Here is a 22,617-nt window from a genome sequence, read left to right on the forward strand (position 1 = left end):
AGAGCGAGGTGGGTAGAGCCTACTGAAGAGTCAGGATGGGGGGCTCAGGGAACGGTGGCGGACTGGGGGGGCTAGAGTATAGTTAGAAGGGGTTCGACGAAGAAGGAGAGAAGGTGGTGGGGGCGGACTCTGGGGGGCGGATGTATTGTTAGAAGGGGCGGGGGAAACGTAGAAGGAGGGGGCGAAGGAGAGATGTTGAGGGTTGACTAGTGTACCATTAGAAGTGCGAGGGGGCGAAGAGGGTGGGGGGGGTCTAATGTACCGTTGAGTGCTGGGGGGACGGACGGACGGCAGCGTCAGGACCTATCTCAGAGTAAGGACCTGCCTACTGGACAGGACCTGCCTCCAAAACAGGACCAGCCTCCAAGACAGGACCAGCCTCCGAGGCAGGACCTCCCTCCGAGACAGGACTTGCCTCCGAGACAGGACCTGCCTCCTGGTTAGGACCTGCCTCCGAGACAGGACTTGCCTCCGAGACAGGACCTGCCTCCAAGACAGGACCTGCCTCCTGGTCAGGACCTGTCTCCAGGTCATGACCTGCCTCCTGGCTAGGACTTGCCTCCAAGACAGGACCTGCCTCCGAGACAGGACCTGCCTCCAGGTCAGGACCTACCTCCGGATCAGGACCTACCTCCAAGATAGGACCTGCCTCCAGGTCAGGACCTGCCTCCAAGACAGGACCTGCCTCCAAGACAGGACCTGCCTCCGGGTCAGGACCTGCCTCCGGGTCAGGACCTGCCTCCGGGTCAGGACCTACCTCCGGGTCAGGACCTGCCTCAGAGTTAGGTCCTGCCTCCGAGTCAGGATCTGCCTCTGAGATAGGACCTGCCTCTGGGTCAGGACCTGTGTCCGAGTTAGGTCCTGCCTCCAAGTTAGGTCCTGCCTCCAAGTTAGGACCTGTCTCTGGGTCAAGACCAGCCTCCGAGTCCTCATGCCTCACGGTGTTTCCAGGATTTTTTGTCACCAACGAAGAGACTCATTGTCAGAAGTGTCAAGACTGGATGCGTTTCTTCAGGAGAACTTCACAACTCACGGGAGTGGATCATTATGGCCCTTAGAGTGCTTCCAAGTTTTGGGTCTGAGAATACCTGAAACGTTTAGTCATCCGTGGAGGGGTCGGGGGAAGCGAAGATGGAAGGGCGACGGAGAGACGTTGAGGGTTGACTAGCGTGCCATTGGAAGTGCGAAGGGGCGAAGAGGGTGGGGGGGTCTTGCGTACCGTTGAGTTCTGGGTGGACGGAAGTTAAATTGGGGTGGAAATACGAACAAACAAACCTAATGTGTGTGTGGGAGGGGAGGAATATATATATATATATAGATATAGATATATATAGATATATATATATATATATATACGTATATATATATATATATATATATATATATATACGTATATATATATATATATATATATATATATATATCTATATATATATATATATATACGTATATATATATATATATATCTATATATATCTATATCTATATATATATATATATATATATACACACACACACACACACACACACAGTAGAAACTACTGGGTTTAAAAATAACCTAATTCGTATCCCAGCGCTGGGTCAAATATGAACCGACCAACTCTGGGTTGTTTTAACTCAACTGGGTTGGGTTGATGATTTGACCCAGCACATTGGGTTATGGCAACTAACCAAAGGTTGGGTTAAATTGACTTGTTTAATTTGGTTAAATTGACCCAAAATTGGGTTGAAACTCATAGCTCAACACAAGGATTATTATACCACTATAGTTGGGTAAAAAACAAAAAATGTATTCATATTAAATTTCACTAAATAAAAACAAGACTAAAAACAATCTAAATTTAAAGTTTCTTTTATTTCCATGTGATATATATATAGAGAGAGCCAGCAGATTTCATTTACAAAAGTTACAAAACATAAGTTAGTTGTTTCAAAAGCATAGTGTAGCATCCCGGTTGAAAGGATGATCTCTCAAACTGATGGTTCACGTTTGTTTATTCAACAGCCTTTGTACATGAACACACCGTAAGAGCTACAAACATACAAATAAAATACCATTAGTAACTCTTTGTGGTTCTAACCTTTTACCTTAACCTATAAACCTTACTTTAAGTAATAACATTAAACTTACAATACATGTATTTAATTAATATTGTTATATTACAAATTAACCAAAACATATTCCAACTGTTCGACAGTTAATCAATTAACACTATTTCATGTCGAAACATAAACATTATGCTCAATTTATACAGTACTCTCATCAAAACACTCACCTTGTTCCCTCATCAACCAAGCACTAACTAATTAATTGTTTAGACCTTAATTGGACTATTCCTTAGTTATCTCCCTTTAACTGTGACTCGTACGCTCTCTTACTCTCTGCACTATGTCCAAAACAGTTAATTGTAAGTTATTGTCAGAAGTTTGTGTAGATCACTTAGCAACCTTGTCCCTTTAAAAATCCTTTCAAATTAAAAGCATCAGTTGAAAGGTAACAAATAATTTTTGGTTAAATGAGGAAACAACATAAAAAACAAAAAATAAATATATATATGTATTAAAATGTTGTTACTGCAACATTTTAGTGTTAAAATGTTGCCGTAACTAAAAAGCATGAAAACATGTTAGCTATTCTTCTGAGCTTCAATGCCATGAGGGAGCAGACTCATGTTCTTGGCCATACAGAAGGTCTTCGTTGAGAACAAGGAGTTTGGGTTTCGGTCAATTCTCCTGAAGATCCTGGATGTAAAATTACAAAATCTATCAGAAAAGAGAAAATCACAAATAAGAATGACTGAATTCAATCTTATAGCTGTCTCCACTGCAAATAACTTGTAATTAGCCAGAAATTTCAAATGTTCAGAGTAATTTTATGTACCTAAAAAATAAATATAGCACTTAATAAAATAAAATGACACATATAATTTAATTTATAAGCAAAACTTAACTTAAACACTAACTTAGTGCTGAATAACTTTCAGCACCAACTTTAAATAAATGTTTTTGTAATTAATAGTAACAATAATAATAATAAAATTAGCAATCATTAACACTAGATATTGTCTTATTTTTGCTTTTAACTCCTTGCCGAAAACCAGCGGGAAACGGTGGTTCTCTCTCGGCTTAACGAGCCGCTCCACCCTGACAGAGCGGGCGAGACGAGCCAGCGGCTGCAGGGGAGCAGATAAGTCCGAACACGTCCGAGCATGTTTCTAACTAAACTATATGTAGCGGCAGTTGCGCAACTTACACATTATTCAGGTGGATGCGAAAACATAAATCCCCCCCCCCCAGGGAAGGAACGTCAGGGTGAAGGAGCGACGCTGACGCCTCTGTCCACATCAGATCTCTTTGCTCGGTTTGTGGGAGTTTAGGTGGAGCGCTATCTCCTGTTTGAAGAAGAGCGCCCCCAGCTGGCCGTGAGAGGCCTCGCTCATGGCTTTGGTTTGCATGCACATCTTGTATTTGTCTGGAGGAAGCTCATCTGCACAGTTCTTCTCGTGCCAAAGGTGGAAGAGGCCTCTGGACGGAGCTCGAACCACCATCAGCTTGCTGTGGAGGTACTTCCTGTACAGGTGGACGTCTTCCAGCCCCCAGCCTCTGATGCTGCGGTCAAAGCCACCTGTCAGTGAGATTAGAACAATTTGATACATTGTTAAATTAAAAATAAACCTTGATATCCTCAGACAACAGCTACTGGTCTCTTCCAGAGCAGAAAACGTACTGAATGATGTAGAAATACATAAATAAAAAGGCGTCAATATGTAGTTTCTACCTGACCTTACAATCCAATATTTTTAGAGTTTGAATGAAAAGAGCAAAACAATATATAGCAAATATACAGCAAAAATTATATAAATTTTGTCTAGAAAGCAAAGGTTTATATAGTTTTGACTGATCAGATGCAGTAAAACAAATTTTGTTAATTTAAACAATTTTAACTTAAACAAAAATGGCATTTGTTGTTTTGATTGTGATGCTAAAGTTTTTGTGTAACCATAATAATTTTTAGGATATTAAAGTTAGCAGGTTATTCAAAGGCTTTGTCCTTTTTGCATTTTGTTGTAGTTCAGTTCAATTTAGTTTATTTATATATTGCCAATTCACAACAAATGTCTCAAGTTACAAAGAAACAATTTATTTCAGTTCTATCATACATCATACTGATCCTGGTTAACAAACTACAGTAAGATCAGCTAATTATTCAAATTAGTTTAAAGGGTACATTTTTAAGTATTTTTTATTATAAGAAGCCAAAGACAGAAAATCTAAAAACAACATTTATTGACATTCATTGGGTTGTTGTTTTTCTAATCTTTGATAAAATTATGAAAATGTTTCCTTTATTCTAATCTATTCTCAGTTCTTGGCAGCTGAATATAAACTAATCTCCTCACCCCTTTAACTTCATGAAAAACAAACCCTGAAATTAAAAGTAGATTTCTACCGTAGATCTTCAGTTGTTTGTAGCAACTTAATTACCTCCCTTACAATTAATTTAGGCAGAAAATTTATGAAAAACAAATTACTATCAGCAATTATTAAAGGGAGCTACAGGGTATCTAAATATTTCTGTAATCCATGAACATCTGGGTGTACATTACCAACGTTGATAAAATCTGATCGGTACTGGCACGTCATGCCAAATCCAAAGTCCCGCCAGAATCCATTTTCATTTTTTATCACCTGAAACAGAAGAAAAAGATTTAAATCAGCCTCTTCATATCTATATTCTCTCCATCAGAATGAAAACTTTGCTCCTTTACCCACCAGTTGTTGTTTTATGGAGGGCATGTGTGTGTGATTGCTGTAGATGATGGATGGGTTGTACTGGCTGAAGAGCACAGGATAGTACACTTTTTTACCTAAATGAACGAACAACGCAATGAAGCATTATGGGTAGCGACTGACGAGAAACTTACAACGCGTTCGGAAGAGAGCGTGTGCAGAACAAACATGGCAGAACATCTTCCGGTTGGTTCTCACCAGCTTCTGCGTTCAAGCGGCAGGAAGTCAAGAAGTCTGGGGTGAAGTGGATGTCGACGTCACAGAAGAAGAGCAGGACGTTCTGCCGCTGTCTCCAGGCCCTGGCGCCGACGTCGAGGCCTCGGCCGCGAGAAAACTCCTCATTCATCTGGATCAAGGTGAAACTCCTGAACCGAGTCTCCCTGAGACACAGGACAAGACTTCTGCCATCGCTTCTTAATTACTCAGCTGCAAGGTTCTCATTTTCTTGTGCGTACTCATCCATTTTTATTAGTTTATGAATGCCGACATGAAATGTGCAGTCCAGCATGGAAAAGTCCCTGCATTAAAGACTAAAAGCTTTTAAATACACGGTTTTCTGCAGGTCTTCTAAAAATAAAATTAGTTGTGTTGCTAAACCCAGAATAAACCATTTTTAGTCAAGGTCAGTTAGCTTCATAATGAGTTTCTATTTTTTTATTAATATAAGAAAGAATGCCACATGAGCTTTTAAAAATATGCGTTGGGTGATGCTTGTCACACGCAGTGCAATGTCAGATTAGATAGGTTAAGATTCATAAAGCAATACATAAGCTTAGTGCATTACGTAAAATTTAAACTGAACATCAAAACAGATCAGGACTGAAACAATTAATCGGAATAATTATTGATGAATTAATTATTGAAATAACTAATTTAGTAATTGATCGTTAACTGGAGTATACAGACTCAAAAAAGTGCCGTTTTCTAAAAGAGCAACACACTCAGAGCTGTAATTAAGCCAAAACTGTACAAAAAATTTAACCATTTTGCATTTGAGATTTGTTTTACCCAGAACTCCAGCATAGTTTTAGCTCCACTGGGTTAAAATTTCGTTTAAAAAAAAAGATATTAAGCACTTTTTGCTGTATAATGTTTTTTATTGGTTAATTCATAAAATAGCCAGATCAGCCCTTCACAAGCAGAAAGGGATGAACTTTTCACGTGTTGATGTTGGAAGTATTGTTTAAGCTGCAGATGCATCATTTGCTGCAAATGATCAAGCCCTCAAATAAAAAAATGCAAATTTGATGTACTGGGGCATTAAAAAATCTGTAGAATGTGCTAATTTCTTTTATCCGATAAATCGACTAATTATCAAGCCCTAGTTCTTAGCATTACCTGGTGATCTGATCCAGCACAGCCTTCACCTGGTTGATCTGATCTCGACCAAAGTAGACCACAGTGAGGTGAACCCGGCCGTCCTGCTGGATGCAAACATCCCTGAACCAAAAACAAAACAAGAACAGATTTATACGGCATGGTTTTAAACCATCTAGACATGTTTTCCTTAACTAACTTGTTCATTCGTAGAAATTAGCTTTCACCCAGATTCCCAACAGAGTTTTGTTCGTCCACCTCCAGATGTTACCTGAAGTTGCCCATGAACTGCTTGAAGGCGTCCACTCTCCCGGACAGCGGCACGATTATGTTGATGACGATGCTGTGTGTGTTCACACCGTCACTCTTCACCTTCATCAAAGGCCCAAACGGCCTGAAGAGGACGAGCTGAGCGAAGTTCTGTGGGCCGTTGCCTTTGAACATCAGCTCATAGACGGTCCCTCTGGTCCGCTCTGTGCGACTCAAACCTGAGACAAAAAACAAAATGTTCTTATAGCGATCCCTTTTCCACCCTCACAGGGCAGCACAGAAACACACAGGGACAACAACAATGCAAACACACACTCACTCCTGAGGGAAACTTTACAGACTGATTCATGTAACAGTCGGGTTTTTGAACTGTGGAAGGAACTACGGCCTGAAACGATTAATCGGATTAATCTGGTTCAAGGGATGCAGAATCATCAACTAATTTAATAATAGTATACAGACCAATAATTAAGCCAAATTACAAAAAAGTATATACATTTTGCATTTAAGATAATAAATAAATATTATTTTTCTCTAAATATGTTCTATCCAGAACTCCCAATTAATTAGCTGTTTAGAATGTTTCAGAAAAATAAAATTAGGGAAACTACTTGAGCTAAATGTTTTTGAATGCTAAAGCAATAAACCCAAAATAACCTCCACTATTAGCACATTAGATGTATACCCACCACTGCTACCTAGAGATGCTTTCTGACTATAGTTATGTAAAGATTTAAAGATTTTAATTCTCTGTGAATTAAAGGAAATCCAAAATCTATGAAGTGAGTTTATGTCAGATTTGGTTTCCATGCAAAAGAAAACAATTTTTCTCTTCAATATGATAATATCTCTTCTTTTAGCTAAAAACTGCATGTTGGTTACATAAAGATTAACAGCTTTTTGTGTTGCAGATTTTTCTGTTGCCTTGTGACTTGAATTCATAGTTTTTCACCCTGTATGAAGTCTGAAGGGGAGTAGGTGCGTTTCCTCCTGGTGTCGTCTGCTTGCTGCTGGGGTCCGTTCAGGACATGCAGAGCCGTCTCCACCGTCCCGATCAGCTCGTCTCTGCGGTCTCTCCTCGCGGGTCTCTCGGCCGGATGCTTCGTCAGCCCCGTTTCCAGCTGGTAAACCCTGAGCAGCACCAGAAAGTCATGTCGTGTTTATTTGTACAGCATATTTCAGCACAGACACCAATAATGAAACGAGCCGGTTCAGGTCAGAGGTCATCACTATTCCCAGATTTCTGGCCTGATCTCTGGTTTCTAGCTGTAATGACACTGACTCTAAATGGCTCCTCTTTTGGTCCAAAGACAACTTCAGTTTTGTTCCTGTTCATCTGGAGGAAGTTACGTCACATGATTAAACGCCTCACGTTTTATACTGATGGAGGCCTGACTGCACAGCTGAACTCACGTTTGGAGGGTGAAGGTATCAAAAGGGATCAGTGCATATTCATTGGGCAGCTCCACACCTGAGCTCACCTCCGCCTGCTTCAGCTGGGAGCGGAAGAACTCCTGAGAAGGACACAATGCATAGCATTTATATATTTCCATCTTACTTTACCAGTTCACATTGATAAATCATCCAGAAGGGTGTTGTCCTACCTTGAGGTCAGACTTTGTAGGGGTATTGTGCAGACTCTCCAGACCCTGAGGCAGAATCCCTTTACTTTTCGCCTTCTCCAGGGACTCCTGAAGCTGCTGCGTCCTTTCCTCCAGAGCTACCTTCAGCTCCGCTATCTGCTTCATCAGACTGCTGATGTAGTGTCTGTGAGAGTCCTCTCTCTCCTGCAGCAGGGCCAGGTAGCCCTCCTTACTGGTGGCCCCTCCAGGCCACAGCAGGGACGGGTGTTTGCTGTGAGATGAAGGTTTACAGCCCAGCAGGTAGAAGAGCAGCAGAAAGCAGCAGCAGCCCGACGTGATGAGGCCGATCCGGGCCATCAGCGCCAGCAGCCACCGTCTCAACATGCTAGACTGTCTCTGGGGTTATTTAGAAAACAGCTGCGAACATGTTCACCTGCTGCTGTGATAAAGAGCCAAACAGCTGCTGGAAGTCCAGTTGGTTCATGGCGCTCACTGGGTCTCAGAGACTGGTTCAGCTGGTTCTGATCTGATCGCCGACTTTACTGCAAAATGAGAAATGGACAAAACGACAAGAGGAAGAAAACTTGTTTCAGCTCTTCTGATGATCATATGAGCTGTTTTCATCCATCAATCTGTTCATCCATCTGTTCATCCAATCATCAATCTGTCATACATTTATCTGTTCATCTGTCCAATCATCCATCCATCCATCCATCCATCCATCCATCCATCCATCCATCCATCCATCCATCCATCCATCCATCCAATTGTCTGTTCATCCATCAGTCAGCCTGCCCTCCCTCCAACCATCTATCTGTTCATCCATCCATCCATCCGTCCGTCCATCCATCCATCCAATTGTCTGTTCATCCATAAGTCAGCCTGCCCTCCCTCCAACCATCTATCTGTTCATCCATCCATCCATCCGTCCGTCCATCCATCCGTCCATCCAATTGTCTGTTCATCCATAAGTCAGCCTGCCCTCCCTCCAACCATCTATCTGTTCATCCAATCATCAATCTGTCATACATTTATCTGTTCATCTGTCCAATCATCCATCCATCCATCCATCCATCCATCCATCCATCCATCCATCCATCCATCCATCCATCCATCCATCCATCCAATTGTCTGTTCATCCATCAGTCAGCCTGCCCTCCCTCCAACCATCTATCTGTTCATCCATCCATCCATCCATCCATCCATCCATCCATCCATCCATCCATCCATCCATCCATCCATCCATCCATCCATCCATCCATCTTTCAGGTTCCATATTTAAAACAATTCTCCTACCTTAGCGTCATCCTGGGGTTTTTCTCATATACTTAATAAATTCTCAGAAAAGTTGAATTTGAATACTCTGGAAATTTGATGCCTAAAAAGCGAGAACGATTGACTTGAGGATGTGTAGAAACCACAAGTAAAAATCCATGTGACTCTAAAACTCCACAGAAGAAGCAGCACACACAGGGTGAGGTCTGCACTGAAGACATCTATTTTCACCTCAGGTCACAACTTAATTGTGACCTGACTGCTGGGTTTGCTGCTATAAAATGCAGAGAAACACTCTGACCTTAGCTTTGACATGCTGCAAAGCCAAAGGGGGACAGAAACAAGCATCTCTCTGTAAGAGCCTCCACCTTACAGACGGTGTGTGTTGTCATAATCAGTTTATTCACAACACAGTTGGCTCTTTATAGCTCAGGTAGAGGGCATTTTCATGAATGACTTGCTTATATTTCCCCACATGGGTGTGTGTGTGTGTGTGTGTGTGCATGTGTGTGTGAAGGCGGATTTATACAAGCTTTTCATGACCTACAAAACATAAAATTTTATGCTGACCTACAGCATAAAATATACAGACTGAAAAACTTGTAAAAGTTCTTCATAGTTTGCTATGCTTTTCTCCTTGGATATCAGGTTTGAAAGTTTTCTCTTGTATTTGCACAGAATAAGTTTTTAGTGTGTAACCAAAGTCTAAAGGGAACACAAAGTCAATCAAATTATTAGCAGAGAAATATCGAATTGGCACTCACCAACTTTTGTGCATCCCGAAGAGAAGAATCGATAGTCAGAAACAATTTAACTTTACAGCTTTCGCGTTAGACTGTCTTCAGGAGGAAATGATGAAGTAGGTCTTTGAAAGTAAACGTTGAAATGACCTTGCTGGAGAAAACTGATCCTCCCTCCGCTCAGTCTCCACCTTTCTCCAGCGCCTCCCTCTCCACTTCCCTGCTTACCGTGCAGTCACAGCCTGAGCTTCCAGTTTGTCCTTTTTTTGCATCATCAGATGCACTGAGGTTGTCCTGAAAGTGAATTAGGGTCAGCAATTTCAGAAAACGATTTCTAGACATCACATCACAAACTGCAGGAAGCTTCGTTTCCATCTCCCAAAAGCCTCTCACACATTGCATCTGTACGAGACCCATATTTATTGACTTGCCCTCTTAAAGAACACTATGAATGTTTATTTGTTCTGCAATCTCCTGGAGCAACCTGAGTGAAGTTGCTGCACAACCCAGAACAAACGTAGTCGAATTTATTGACACCAATTTCATCTGATCTGTACAAGATGAGGGGGCTGGTTGACCTTTCATTACTTCTGGAAACATTCCTCAATATATTTAAATGATGGCATCAATCTTGTCTTTGAGTTTCTCCACACTGCAGATGTAGTGGGTTGAGAAACAGTAAATAAATAAATAAATAAATAAAAAAGATTAATACATCCCCTATTTTTGAATTACAATTAGTCTTGGCTTTTGTCTTCGTTTTTGTCTTCTTTTTTAAAATATATATGTGTAGACATATGTGTTGTGTGCATGCGGCTTCTTGCCAGTAGGGGCGCTCTCGTACCGCTGTGGGTCTAACGAGTTTTCTGGCTCTGGGCATGCGCGGCTCAGAATAACTGAGCTCTTGCCAGAGTAAGATAGGATAAAAGGCAACTTGTATAAGCCCATAAAAGCAGCTTCTTTAAAATGTACTGTAAATATATAAAGATTAATTTTGTAGTGTTTCGTATAGTTTATGTGTACCGTAATTTGGACAGTTTTATACTAAGTTTTGATCTGTCAGTAGATGGCTTGCTTTTTGTTGTTGGATCCTTGGGATTTTGGATTTATTTAAATTGCTGGATTAGTCAATGTTGTGTTTGCATTTGGGGACTGTTGCCATATTAGTATTTGGGTGGTGTTGGTGTAGTATTTTTATTTCTCATAAAAGTGTATTTTGTTGTGCTGGATTTCCTTTGTAACCGGTTGTAACTGCCAAATGTTGGTGGTTAGGAAAGCAGTTGTAACTGCATTTATAGTATATATTTACAGTAAATACCAACGTAGATGGAATGTTTTGTTCAGTTCGGTTATGTTAATTTAGGATTAGATTTTCTTCCTTTTGTGCTATTATGTTTTATTTGTGCATGTTCTTACTTTTCTTCCGTGTTGAACTCCAAATGTTGGTTGAATTTGAACTGTATTATAATTGTATTTGTTTTCTCTTTTCTTTGAGAATGTGTGGTTATTTTGTTGTTTTATTTGTGCATTTCATTTTTATTTTATTTATTTGTGGAAACTCTGGATGTTGTTGACTGAATTTGAATTGTATTTTATTTATTTATTTTTTCTTTCATTGAAAATGCGCGGCTCAGACTAAACGAGCTCTTGCCAAAGTAACATTGTAACAACTTGCTTCCTCTGTGATCCACAGATATTGGTTGCACATGAGTCTTCTTCTGCCTGTGTACCACTTGATACTGACTCAGACTCCCCTAAATCTGGTAAAGGCAGCACAGACAGAAATACTACAAGCATATTACTCCCACTGTGAAATTATCACGTTAATACAATTATTACGTTCATACAATATGAATATTACGGTTATACAATACATTATCATGTTTGTACAATATAACTATCATGTTACAACATGATATCACAATTATTTTTTTCCTCTGTGATAATAATACACTTCTGTAGTGGATTTTCAATCAGTTTTTAAACAAGTTTTCACTAAGGCTCTTTAAATGTGTGTTAGAAATTTTAAATTGACATTTGTGACTGAATCCAAAATAGACCAGGCCTATTTGCTTATTGTGAGGAAACGCAAAACTTAAGAATTTTAAGATACGAAAAATTTCCCCCTTGTCCCATAGAGGGCTCCGTAGCACCGCTGTGCCAGATGCACCATTTGTTTTGGGGTTTTTTTTCTAAATAAAATCATTCATATTCAATCTGACACAGAAGCTGTGGTATATGTCGCCATATCAGTGGTGGGTGTATTTCGTTTTTTGTTTTGGTTCAAAATAAAATTGTTCATATTCAGTCTGACACAAAAGCCGTGGCACACGTCACAGAAGCTAGAAGCTGCCATTATTAAGCAGAGGCCCTACTGAAAAAACAAAGAACAGTTCTCACTAACTGAGAATTGAGTCCCAGCGTTCATGGCACAGAGCCGTTCAAAAGAATGCAATCGTGAACGACAATTCTGTCAGCAGGTATGACTTGGCTTCCTCCGGTCATACAAGTCATCCTGGAGTTGTTTTCTTTCCGCCAGTATTTCCAGTCTTTCTTTTGAGTGACCCAGTTTTAAGCTACTTATCCATTACTATTTTTAAAAACAAACCTTTGGTAAGCTAGGTGTAGCGTCGCACTTTGAGCTCACGTCACGGCAAATTAACGGTCTTTTACATGCAGTACCTTGCTAGGGGCGCTCGCGGACCACCAGAGGTCTCGGCACCAGTTTGAGAAAGATTGCAGTACAGCGCTGACGTCACATCCTCATTACGAAATGAGGCTATCTTGCTTTCGCTTTGAGTTACCATGACAGCTAGAAAAGACATATTTATTTACATTTCCAAAACATTATTTGTCATATTTGTGTAACCAGGTGAAGTTAAATCTCTGAGGTCAATATTATTCCCCTTGCTTGTCTAAAGCGGGTTTCAACGTGTCCAGCAGGTGGCACTGTGGAGTAACTGGGCTTCTTAATTCTAAGCGTTAAGCTGCTTATGTGCCGTCATATCTGCGGGACAGGCGTTGGTCCCGATCTGAAGCTGTAAAGATAACAGTAAAAACTTCATAACTTGGTACCTAGGAATAAACTGTAGTGCTAGTATACAAATAATAAGCATACGCTTGGTACTGTAAACTTTACTTGTGATTTTCCTTTCTGTTTTTGTAGCGATGAGGTTTTATTTTTGGTTGATTTATGTCCGTGAGCAGTGAGATCTGGCCGTTGCAACCGTTGAGGGAGATTACATGGCTCTGTGACGGCGTGTGTGTTTAATATAAAAATATAGACCGATTTCTGAGGTTGTGGCTTCAGTATATTGTTTGCTTTACCTGTTTTGTGTATTTTTTTTTTTTGTTCAGAGGGCAGATAAATTGTCCCGCGTTCAGGGTGAAAATCTGCTTCACTCTGAACAGACTGTTGGCCGTTTGGAAGTGAGTTTGAGTTTGTTGATTTCTCTGAGGTACTTATATATGTTCAAAGTAATGGTTCTTGCAAAGTTGTTTATTGTTTCTTTTATGAATGTATATAGAATGCTTATGTAGTGGTGCTTTTCTGTAATTTTATTGTAGGGTCAATTTGACAAGCCTACTGTTGTTGTCTTTTTCTGGTGTCAACGTTTTTATTTGTGAATCTCAAGTTAGGGAAATTGTATTTTTATTTTATTTTATAAAAGTTGTTTGAATTAAATGTTTTGATAACACCTTTTACAAGTTTCGTTATTTTGTCCATACCAAAGCAAACCAAAATGAATACGGTTCCATCTAGGGCTGTTGTAAACGAATATTTTAGTAATCGAGTAATCTATCGATTATTCTTACGATTAATCGAGTAATCGGATAAAAAAATTATAAAATGAAATATTGGTAAATCTGGCATAATACCGGTGTTACTATCAGATATCAATATCAGTCCAATTTTTCATATTTGAGCATCCCTAACAGTTGCTTTTTTGTAGTTTAGAAAACTAACCTGTAACAATAATAGCTCACTTTCTAAGTTAACCAGAAGAAAAGTTATAGAAAAATCTGAAATTATATTGAATTTAATAACAAAGAGGCAGGCTCACAAATATGCTTATAAAAAATGTCTACAATCCAGCTTTTAGTTTATGTATTCATCTTCAGTGAGTTTAATAGATTAATTAAACTCACCTTGCCACCTAACCTGTCACGCTTTGGGTTTGAAAATACGGGAAATGCCGCCTGGAGTGGGAGGAGAGGGCGAATGAACGAACTATGATGGGGTGGAGGGGAGGAAATAGACCAGCGGACTGACGAACCGTTAGACCGGGGGACGAACACGGGGGAAGCAATACGGGATATTTACGACACCTTCACTGGTCACACTCAGAAACTCATCTACCAGCCATGTACGATGCGCTCCGCCACCCGTTTCTTCAGACCGGGATATGAAATCTATTGTGCGGTTCGTCGGTAAAGCTACATTTACACGGTAAGCATCAGCTACTCAGCCGCCCGCCCTGTTCAGGCTATCCGCTCACCTCAGCGCTCTTCCCGCCGTTCGCTTTCAACCAGCAGCCCCGGAGGAGAAATGCTGCGTACTCCAGGCATTCCCCCAGTCATTTTAAGGATGCTTATTGGTTCCCCAAAAAACGATAAAAAGTCGGGCATTATCATCAATCAATAAAATCCCCACGGGCCAATCTTGAAGATTGGACTTTATGCCGCTGAGACTTAGCTTTTGTCAACAACTCAGAGGCGGAAGTGAGAGCTCCGCGCAACGCAAATGAAGTCCCGGCCGGAACACGGTGCGCTAACTAATAAAACATAAATTAACGAAGCTTCGAGGCAGGTAAATTTTCCTCGAGGAATTTTAGTAATCGAGGTACTCGAATCATTCGAGGAATCGTTTCAGCCCTAGTTCCATCTGAGGACAGTTGGGAAATAAAACCCACGTACATTTTCAGTTGGACGTGTTTGGCTCAGTTGTCTACATTTCAAATCAGAATACATAATCTTTAGGAATTATTTTTTTGTTGTTGAAAATTTAAACCCATTTTGTCCCTAATCTCAAGAATCACTGTAATAATAGCTGAAGTGCCATTAAAGTAGGGGGCTCAGGAGGTGGCACTGTTCACTGTTAATGGGTTTTGTAGTTGATATCTTGTTTCTGTCCTCTTCTTCTCCTTAGGATGGCTTTAACTAAAATCATCATCAACTCACAGCCAGAAACCCCATTCTACAGGCCTACCCAAATAAACATCTTAATGATAAAAATTCAAGAGGAGGAGAAAGTGATCAGCTGGAGCTTCCATGATGACAGGAAGTCAAATCTCACCAAAAAAAAAATCCTACTAATAATAACTGACAGAACATCGGTGCCAAAATTTATAATTTCTGGAAAAATACACACAAAATAAATGAAAGTGTTTATAAAGTCGTATTTCAGAAGCAAATAAAGCAATACCATGAGCATTGTTGTCTTCCAAATACAATGGACTTTTAAGTTTTCCTGGATTTCAATTACGAATTACAAAAACACCACATTAACGAAGCACAATTACAAATTCAAAAACATTAACGAAGCAGTTACAAATTCAAAAACACAACATTAACGAAGCACTATTACAAATTCAAAAACACAACATTAACGAAGCACAATTACAAATTCAAAAACACAACATTAACGAAGCACAGTTACAAATTCAAAAACACAACATTAACGAAGCACAGTTACAAATTCAAAAACACAACATTAACGGAGCACAGTTACAAATTCAAAAACACAACATTAACGGAGCACAGTTACAAATTCAAAAACACAACATTAACGGAGCACAGTTACAAATTCAAAAACACAACATTAACAAAGCACAGTTACAAATTCAAAAACAACATTAACGAAGCACAGTTACAAATTCAAAAACACAACATTAACGGAGCACAGTTACAAATTCAAAAACACAACATTAACGAAGCACAGTTACAAATTCAAAAACACAACATTAACGGAGCACAGTTACAAATTCAAAAATACAACATTAACAAAGCACAGTTACAAATTCAAAAACAACATTAACGAAGCACAATTACAAATTCAAAAACACAACATTAACAAAGCACAGTTACAAATTCAAAAACACAACATTAACGAAGCACAGTTACAAATTCAAAAACACAACATTAACGGAGCACAGTTACAAATTCAAAAACACAACATTAACGGAGCACAGTTACAAATTCAAAAACACAACATTAACGGAGCACAGTTACAAATTAAAAAACACAACATTAACAAAGCACAGTTACAAATTCAAAAACAACATTAACGAAGCACAATTACAAATTCAAAAACACAACTTTAACGAAGCACAATTACAAATTCAAAAACACAACATTAACGGAGCACTGTTACAAATTCAAAAACACAACATTAACGGAGCACAGTTACAAATTCAAAAACACAACATTAACGGAGTACAGTTACAAATTCAAAAACAACATTAACGAAGCACAATTACAAATTCAAAAACACAACTTTAACGAAGCACAATTACAAATTCAAAAACACAACATTAACGGAGCACTGTTACAAATTCAAAAACAACATTAACGAAGCACAATTACAAATTCAAAAACACAACATTAACGGAGCACAGTTACAAATTCAAAAACACAACATTAACTAAATGGAAAGGGTCTGTCCCAGTTGGAGACCTGAGAAATCGCTGATTGGACAATAGGCATGAATACTATACGCTGAGTCCTACTTACTTTGCCGCCATCTTAAAAGTGGCAGTGGAGAGAACGTGCTGCGTACAAAGTGGACTAACTGCCTTTTATCTTTCACAGGTAAGAATTAAAGTTAATAATGTGAATTTTCAACCAGAATTTCTTGACTTTGTGGGCAGTACTGTGCATTTCCGTGATGACACAAGCTTCTAAAAAACCAAGAAATATTTCCTTTGTAACTAAATTGGCTCAGTTAACTACTCTGATTATTTTCTTAGCTTAGCTAACTTTTTTTTATACTTGGTAGTAGCCCTGGAACTTTGCTGCTGTTGGGAGGCGGTTGCATCGTTTTTCAAGGGGATTCGGCATGTCTTGGGTCCAAGTAGTGTATAATCGCCAATCTTCTTGTAGAGTGGAGGTGCAGCAAAGAGCAGGATATCCGCCAGGATGAGGATGGTGATTCCATTAAAAACTGCTCCAACATAGGTCAACATCCACATGACCACAGCCAGCTTTAGAGAATCCACAGGGTCCTCAAGCAAAAACATCTCCTTCAGGGCTCGGTTGATGTGGGTCAGACTGGTGACATCCTTCTCTATCAGCTCTCTGAATGGGTGTCCCTAAGCAGAGCTCTGCACAGCCTGGACATCAGACTTGTAGGTGCGAAAGGTGATTGTGACACAAAGCAGGGCGAGCAGCATGTAGGAAACTACACTGATGACGCTGTAGGCTACCAGTGAGAGCAGCAGAAGTAGGGACAGGCTGAACACCACTCCCGACTTCGTGGGGTCCCACCAGTGGATCAGGTCATTAATGAGCTTCCTCAAATCATTCTTTCCTCAAACGTAAATTTCTCTTTGGTGGGAGACTTGCAAACCTCTCAGAATCTTCTTCAAAATGTGACACAACATACCTGTCATTTCTGCTTCCAGAATGAACATCCTTAGAGGAAACATCCATGTCTGTAGCATCCATGCTGTTGAAATGTTCAATTTGAATGTCATCTTCTGAGTTTTCTTCTTCTGAAGACGATTCTTCTGATGAAGAATGCTCAGAGACTTCTTCAAAATGTGACATAACATTTCCAGCATTTGTGTTTCCAGAATGAACTTCCTTAGAGGAAACATCCATGTCTTTAGCATCCATGTCGTTAGCGTACATGCTGTCAAAATGGTTTGTGTAATTTTGAATTTCATCTTTTGAGTTTGCATCAACTGAAAAGGTTTCTTCCACTGATGAATCCTCAAAGATTTTTCAAAATTCATCACATGTTCCTTGCTGTCACAGCTTGCTTTACCAGCCAGGTCAATTTCTCCATGGGGAACATCAACACTTTCAAAGTCATCATCTTCTGATGTGTTTTTAATGTTCATATCTGTTTCCCCAGAGCAAGCTTCCAAGTGCAGCTCCATTTTGTTATCAGGAACACAGACGTTTTCCTGGATGTTCATTCTGGAAGCAGAAATGACAGGTATGTTGTGTCACATTTTGAAAGCAAACAGTGTCCTCAGATGTTTTGGACTGTCAAATCCGTATTGGTGGTAGCTTCCTCAACTTTAGGGGAAGCTAAAATGTAATTTTGATCGTCAGGAAAAATGTCAAAACCAAAGTACTTCCATCTCTTATCCTCTTTGCATTCTCCTAAAATTCCATCGTCTTTTACGTTGTCTTCTGTGACAATGTCAAAACCAAAGTATTTAAATCTTTCATTGTCAGCAGATGAGCTCTCTGCTGAAATGTCTTCATCTTTAATCCTATGTCCTAGCAACTTTTCTACTCCCTTCGTAACAAGAAACCCAAAGCCCCAACTGATAGTAAAAATAATTTAGACTGCAGTTGAAATTGTTTCTAAAATCTCTGTTCAAAATTGTCTAGTGTTTTTGATAGGTTTTATAGAGAGTAAGTATTTTTCCAGACGTTAGACACACATCAGTCACATTTAGAAACTGGCTCTAAGCCATCTGCTTGATCTATTTTGAACTGAGTGAGGAGGATCCTCTCAAACTTATGTCTTGCCTAAATTGCTTGGTCCGTTCATAAGGAAAATATTTAACATCTAATAATTACATTATTATTATTTTTACATTTGAACTCATTAACTAGCCTTATCCAACAAGCAGATCATCAGCCCAAGAATTTTATGTTTAATCTCACCTTATTTTTTTGTTTTTACCTTTTATCATTCTCTAACATCCCCCATCTCAGCCTGCCTCTTTACTGTGTTTATGAATCACCCCTTTGTGAGATCTCCTGTTTACTATTACCACTGTAGCATAAAGTGACACCCTACCCAAAACATTTGCAATGGATATTTTATTCTTGAGTTTGCCTCTTTGATTGCATTGTAAGACCAGTTAATGTTCTTCTTTCAGTTTAGTTGCGTTTTGTCGCCCTCTCCTGGTCATTTTTGAGTAAAAGTTTTTTTCCCCATCAAATTTAGATAAAGAACAGCCTTAACACAGTTATCAGTTATAAACTTTAAAATCTGGGATGTGTTGCAGGGTATAATACTGATAAGATTGACCTTAATATTAGATTCAATTATTTTGATTATCTGCATTGCTTAGTTTGATTTAAAATGTGCAAAAGATGTAATTACATTCTTTATCTGGAAGAGGGGAGAGTTAGCGCCATAACTGCAAGAATCCACTAGGGGCACTAGTGCGCTCTTTTCCGACACGCAATACAAGTAAGTGAAAGCCGCGAATTCCTTTCGTGATCATTCCTCTTACAATTTTCCCTTTTTAAAGGTAATTAATAGGATACATTTTTTTAGGAGAATGACATGTGGATGAATGCTAGCCCTGTATGTGAGTGTTTGTATCTATTTAGTTTGTTTTGTGTCACGGAGTAGTTTATTTTTGCACTGTGATGTGTGAATAGTGTCAAACTTAGCTCTGTTGCTAACAGCAGTAGGCCTCATGTTCCGTTATGACATCTGGCAGTTTGATTCGTTTAAATAAGAATAATAACTTATGATTTCTGTGAGGTAGTACAAGTAATGTACTTTTTTCATAATTTTGATGGGAAATATTTATATTTTATTATAAATTTAGTTCTGACTGTACTATAAAAACATTTAAATAATTCATAATAAAATGCTTTAATGTTGTTAAATAAATTTAATGTACAATACTTTAAAAGTAGTTTTAAATAACTTGCAGTTAAATTTGTTATAAATTATAACTTGCAGTTTACAAGTCTAAATTGTATGAAGAGATGCCTGTCATATTATCTTTGCCAATACAAAGATAATGTGACTACAAGCTGCCTTAATTTGCATTTTGCCATTTTCACATCTTTGTACTTCTAATATTTTTGTATTGTTTTCTGAAACACACTCAATACAAGTAAGTAAGTGAAAGAGCAGTGATTTCGTCTCGTGATCATTTCTCTTACAAGCAGCCTTGGTAGCGCTAAAGAAACACAAGTGTCCAACCATAACATCTCACCTTATAACAACTGAAAATTCTCCTTACCTTACTTTTCTCACCCCTGCCCTGCCCCTGCCTTGCAACCGTGGCTCGTCGTCTTGTGATCGGAAGGTGTAGGTTCAGTTCCAGCTTTCTCCTGCCACATGTCGATGTGCCCCTGGGCAAGGCACTTAACCCCAAATTGCCTACTGAGCTGTGTATCGGTGTATAAATGTTTGAGTGCGAATGGGTGAATGTGACTAGTGTAAAGCACTTTCAATGGTCAAAATGATTGGATAAAGCGCTATATAAGTTCAGTCCATTTACCATTTATATGTGTATCTATAGATATAGATACAGACTCAAGACCAAAGAATTGTTGGATACTCATTCTTTGGAGCGGTCTCTTCCTCAAAGAGGTCTGTAATTATCTCTTCATCGATGAAGCGATCAAGGCTTTGCGGAGAGCGTCGTATGCATGTGTGTAACTCATTGTTTAGTTGTCGGTCACCTAATACAATACAGAATAAAAACTCTTCACAAAGTGGCTTTAACTGCAGGCAAGTGGTCCGACAGGCTCCACCAATGCTCCTCAGAATTCTTTTTTTTTTTTTTTTAGATTTGATCGTATAGTTTAAACAATAAATACAACACATTTCCCAAAACAAAACATTCTGTTCTGTTTTGTTTGTTATCTCTAACTTTTACATTTCCTTCACTGGAGGGTGGAATTAGCTCCACAGCATCATTTGTTGACACACTGTGATTTGGTCTGTCACTGTCTGACAGTGGGAGTAAAGGCATACTGTCATACTGGAATTTGTTATAGTGAGTTTGTGTGGTAGTTGGCTTAACTTCACATGGTGTATTAAGTGTTCTCAAAAGGTCTATGCCAGACAATGGCACTCCTGTACAAAATATTTTGGTTTTGTCCACCTGCCCCATTGTGGAGCCGTTATGGCGGGAGGTAAGTAATCCATTTTTCTCCAGAGCCCCGTTATCCCTGAAGGTCTCTAAGTCATAGCTGAGTTTCAGTTTGGGTTGGTTGACATTGTGGAGTCCCAGTCCAGCTCCAATCAAGTTTGTAGCTCCGGTGTTCTGTCATACCTCATAAATCCAGCATACCTTGTGGTAATGCACATGTGCACATCGATGTTAGGTTTCTTATAAATCTGTCACACCTGTAGAAGTTTCATTTTGTGTTTTATTTCTCAGAAGTTTGTCACTCTTACAGTTTTTATATGCAAAAAAAAAATATTGCTCTGTCTTGTATGATTGTAATTTGAAAATAGGTATGCAAATAGGACTGCTTGAGCTCCCGAAGGAACTAAAGGGTTAAAGAAAAACATCATGATTACACTTAAATAGTTTTCCATTTTGTTTATGTAGTTGTGTGTTTTTCGATGTGGGGTTGGGGTGGATAATTGTGGGTTTGTTTTTGTTGATCTGTACATCACTTTGAGCTGCTTTATATGAAAGGTGCTTTATATAAATAAAATTGATTTTATCTTAATGTAGGGTTGAACGACCTCATATTTTTTAAGGTTGACTACAACATGATAAAAGTTGAGTTGATTAGTTGGTGGTCCGGTCCTGCAGCATGGTTAGGATATTCCTTATTCCGATTATCTCATCCGACTGGTTATGTGCGTGGTGGACATTTCTGCAGACACAAGGACAACCGGGTCACTGGACCTGGACCAGAACCAGAACCGAACCTCATCCACTCCTCATTTTTATTGAGTAACAGCCTATACTTTTGACAACATACTCTGAATAATTTGTGGGCTTCTCCAGCAATCTTCATCAGCTTAAGCCCATTGGACCACCATGATGTGCCATCTTTAAACTCCTCTTCCTTTTCCTCTGGTAGCAACCTAGAAAGAAGAAATAAAATGGTTGCTATGTTTTTTGATGCTCCTAACTAAGGCACACACAACATGCTCTCACACAAACACACACATTTACTTACCTCCCGCATTGGTGTACTGGGTTTAATAACAATTTTATCATTTTCAATTAGTTCTGCTAATGCTACAAATTCAGCTTCAGTAAATTGGGCTCAATTGATCTGTTCTGAAATTTTGTTTAAAAAACTCAAGATCTTTTCTGATTAGAATTTTGATTTCAGGAGGCAATTCTCAAATGGGAGGAGACCAGATGGATCTGTTAGTGAACGGCTGAGGCTTTCTGCTCGGATCAGCCTTGAAAAACTTAGCCAGTTTGACCTATCTGTGATATTGCTGAAGGTCATACCTGCTCTCTAGCTCCACCCACTTGTTTGCTGTGGAAGGGACAAAGGTTAAATCTCTATTCAAAGGGCTCAACAGAGCCACCGAGCACCTAAAATGGGTGGACCCCCTCCTGCCTCCTTCTGGCTTGTGGGGGTGCCTATTTTTTTTGACACACTGTGCCAGTGAGTCAGGATGGCCACTGCGGTGGAGGAGGTCCAGTGGATGCCGTCCCTCTTTGTGGCAAAGCCCTCAGGGAGGGCAGATAGGTGCTCAGCGGCTACCTGCCCCTAGAGATCAGGTGGCA

The 22,617-nt window shown here is 39.4% G+C and overlaps 1 protein-coding gene and 1 long non-coding RNA gene across 3 annotated transcripts; both read right to left on the minus strand.

Annotated features, from left to right (window-relative positions):
• Positions 1-1,977: 1,977 nt before the first annotated feature.
• Positions 1,978-8,843, minus strand: LOC106924707 (chondroitin sulfate N-acetylgalactosaminyltransferase 1-like). Of its 2 annotated transcripts, XM_088008783.1 has the most exons (10): positions 7,983-8,843; positions 7,792-7,892; positions 7,331-7,509; positions 6,380-6,596; positions 6,130-6,231; positions 4,990-5,171; positions 4,774-4,868; positions 4,608-4,689; positions 3,254-3,625; positions 1,978-2,763 (listed from the first exon to the last, which is right to left on the minus strand). In XM_088008783.1, exons 1-9 carry the CDS (start codon positions 8,343-8,345, stop codon positions 3,345-3,347), a joined length of 1,602 nt encoding a protein of 533 aa, XP_087864909.1. In that variant the 5' UTR covers positions 8,346-8,843; the 3' UTR covers positions 1,978-2,763; positions 3,254-3,344. The 2 variants fall into 2 exon arrangements, with proteins under 2 accessions (XP_087864909.1, XP_087864910.1); XM_088008784.1 differs by lacking the exon at positions 1,978-2,763 and having other exon boundaries at positions 3,434-3,625; positions 4,612-4,689.
• A 12,422-nt stretch (positions 8,844-21,265) lies between these two features.
• Positions 21,266-22,218, minus strand: LOC106924713 (uncharacterized). Its single transcript, XR_001419690.2, has 2 exons — positions 21,851-22,218; positions 21,266-21,742 (listed from the first exon to the last, which is right to left on the minus strand). It is a non-coding gene; the product is annotated as an uncharacterized LOC106924713 (long non-coding RNA).
• Positions 22,219-22,617: the final 399 nt, after the last annotated feature.

Source organism: Poecilia mexicana, unplaced genomic scaffold, assembly GCF_051168715.1.
Source record: "Poecilia mexicana isolate PSO_F unplaced genomic scaffold, ASM5116871v1 scaffold_9, whole genome shotgun sequence".
NCBI lineage: Eukaryota > Metazoa > Chordata > Actinopteri > Cyprinodontiformes > Poeciliidae > Poecilia > Poecilia mexicana.

Excerpts from the sequence above, each read along its gene's own strand:
- LOC106924707 (XM_088008783.1), bottom strand. The coding sequence starts at position 8,345 with ATGTTGAGACGGTGGCTGCTGGCGCTGATGGCCCGGATCGGCCTCATC. Across the intron at positions 6,597-7,330 it reads CCCTTCAGACTTCATACAGG|GTTTGAGTCGCACAGAGCGG; the intron begins GTGAAAAACTAT and ends TTTTTGTCTCAG. Across the intron at positions 5,172-6,129 it reads GTGCTGGATCAGATCACCAG|GGAGACTCGGTTCAGGAGTT; the intron begins GTAATGCTAAGA and ends CCTGTGTCTCAG.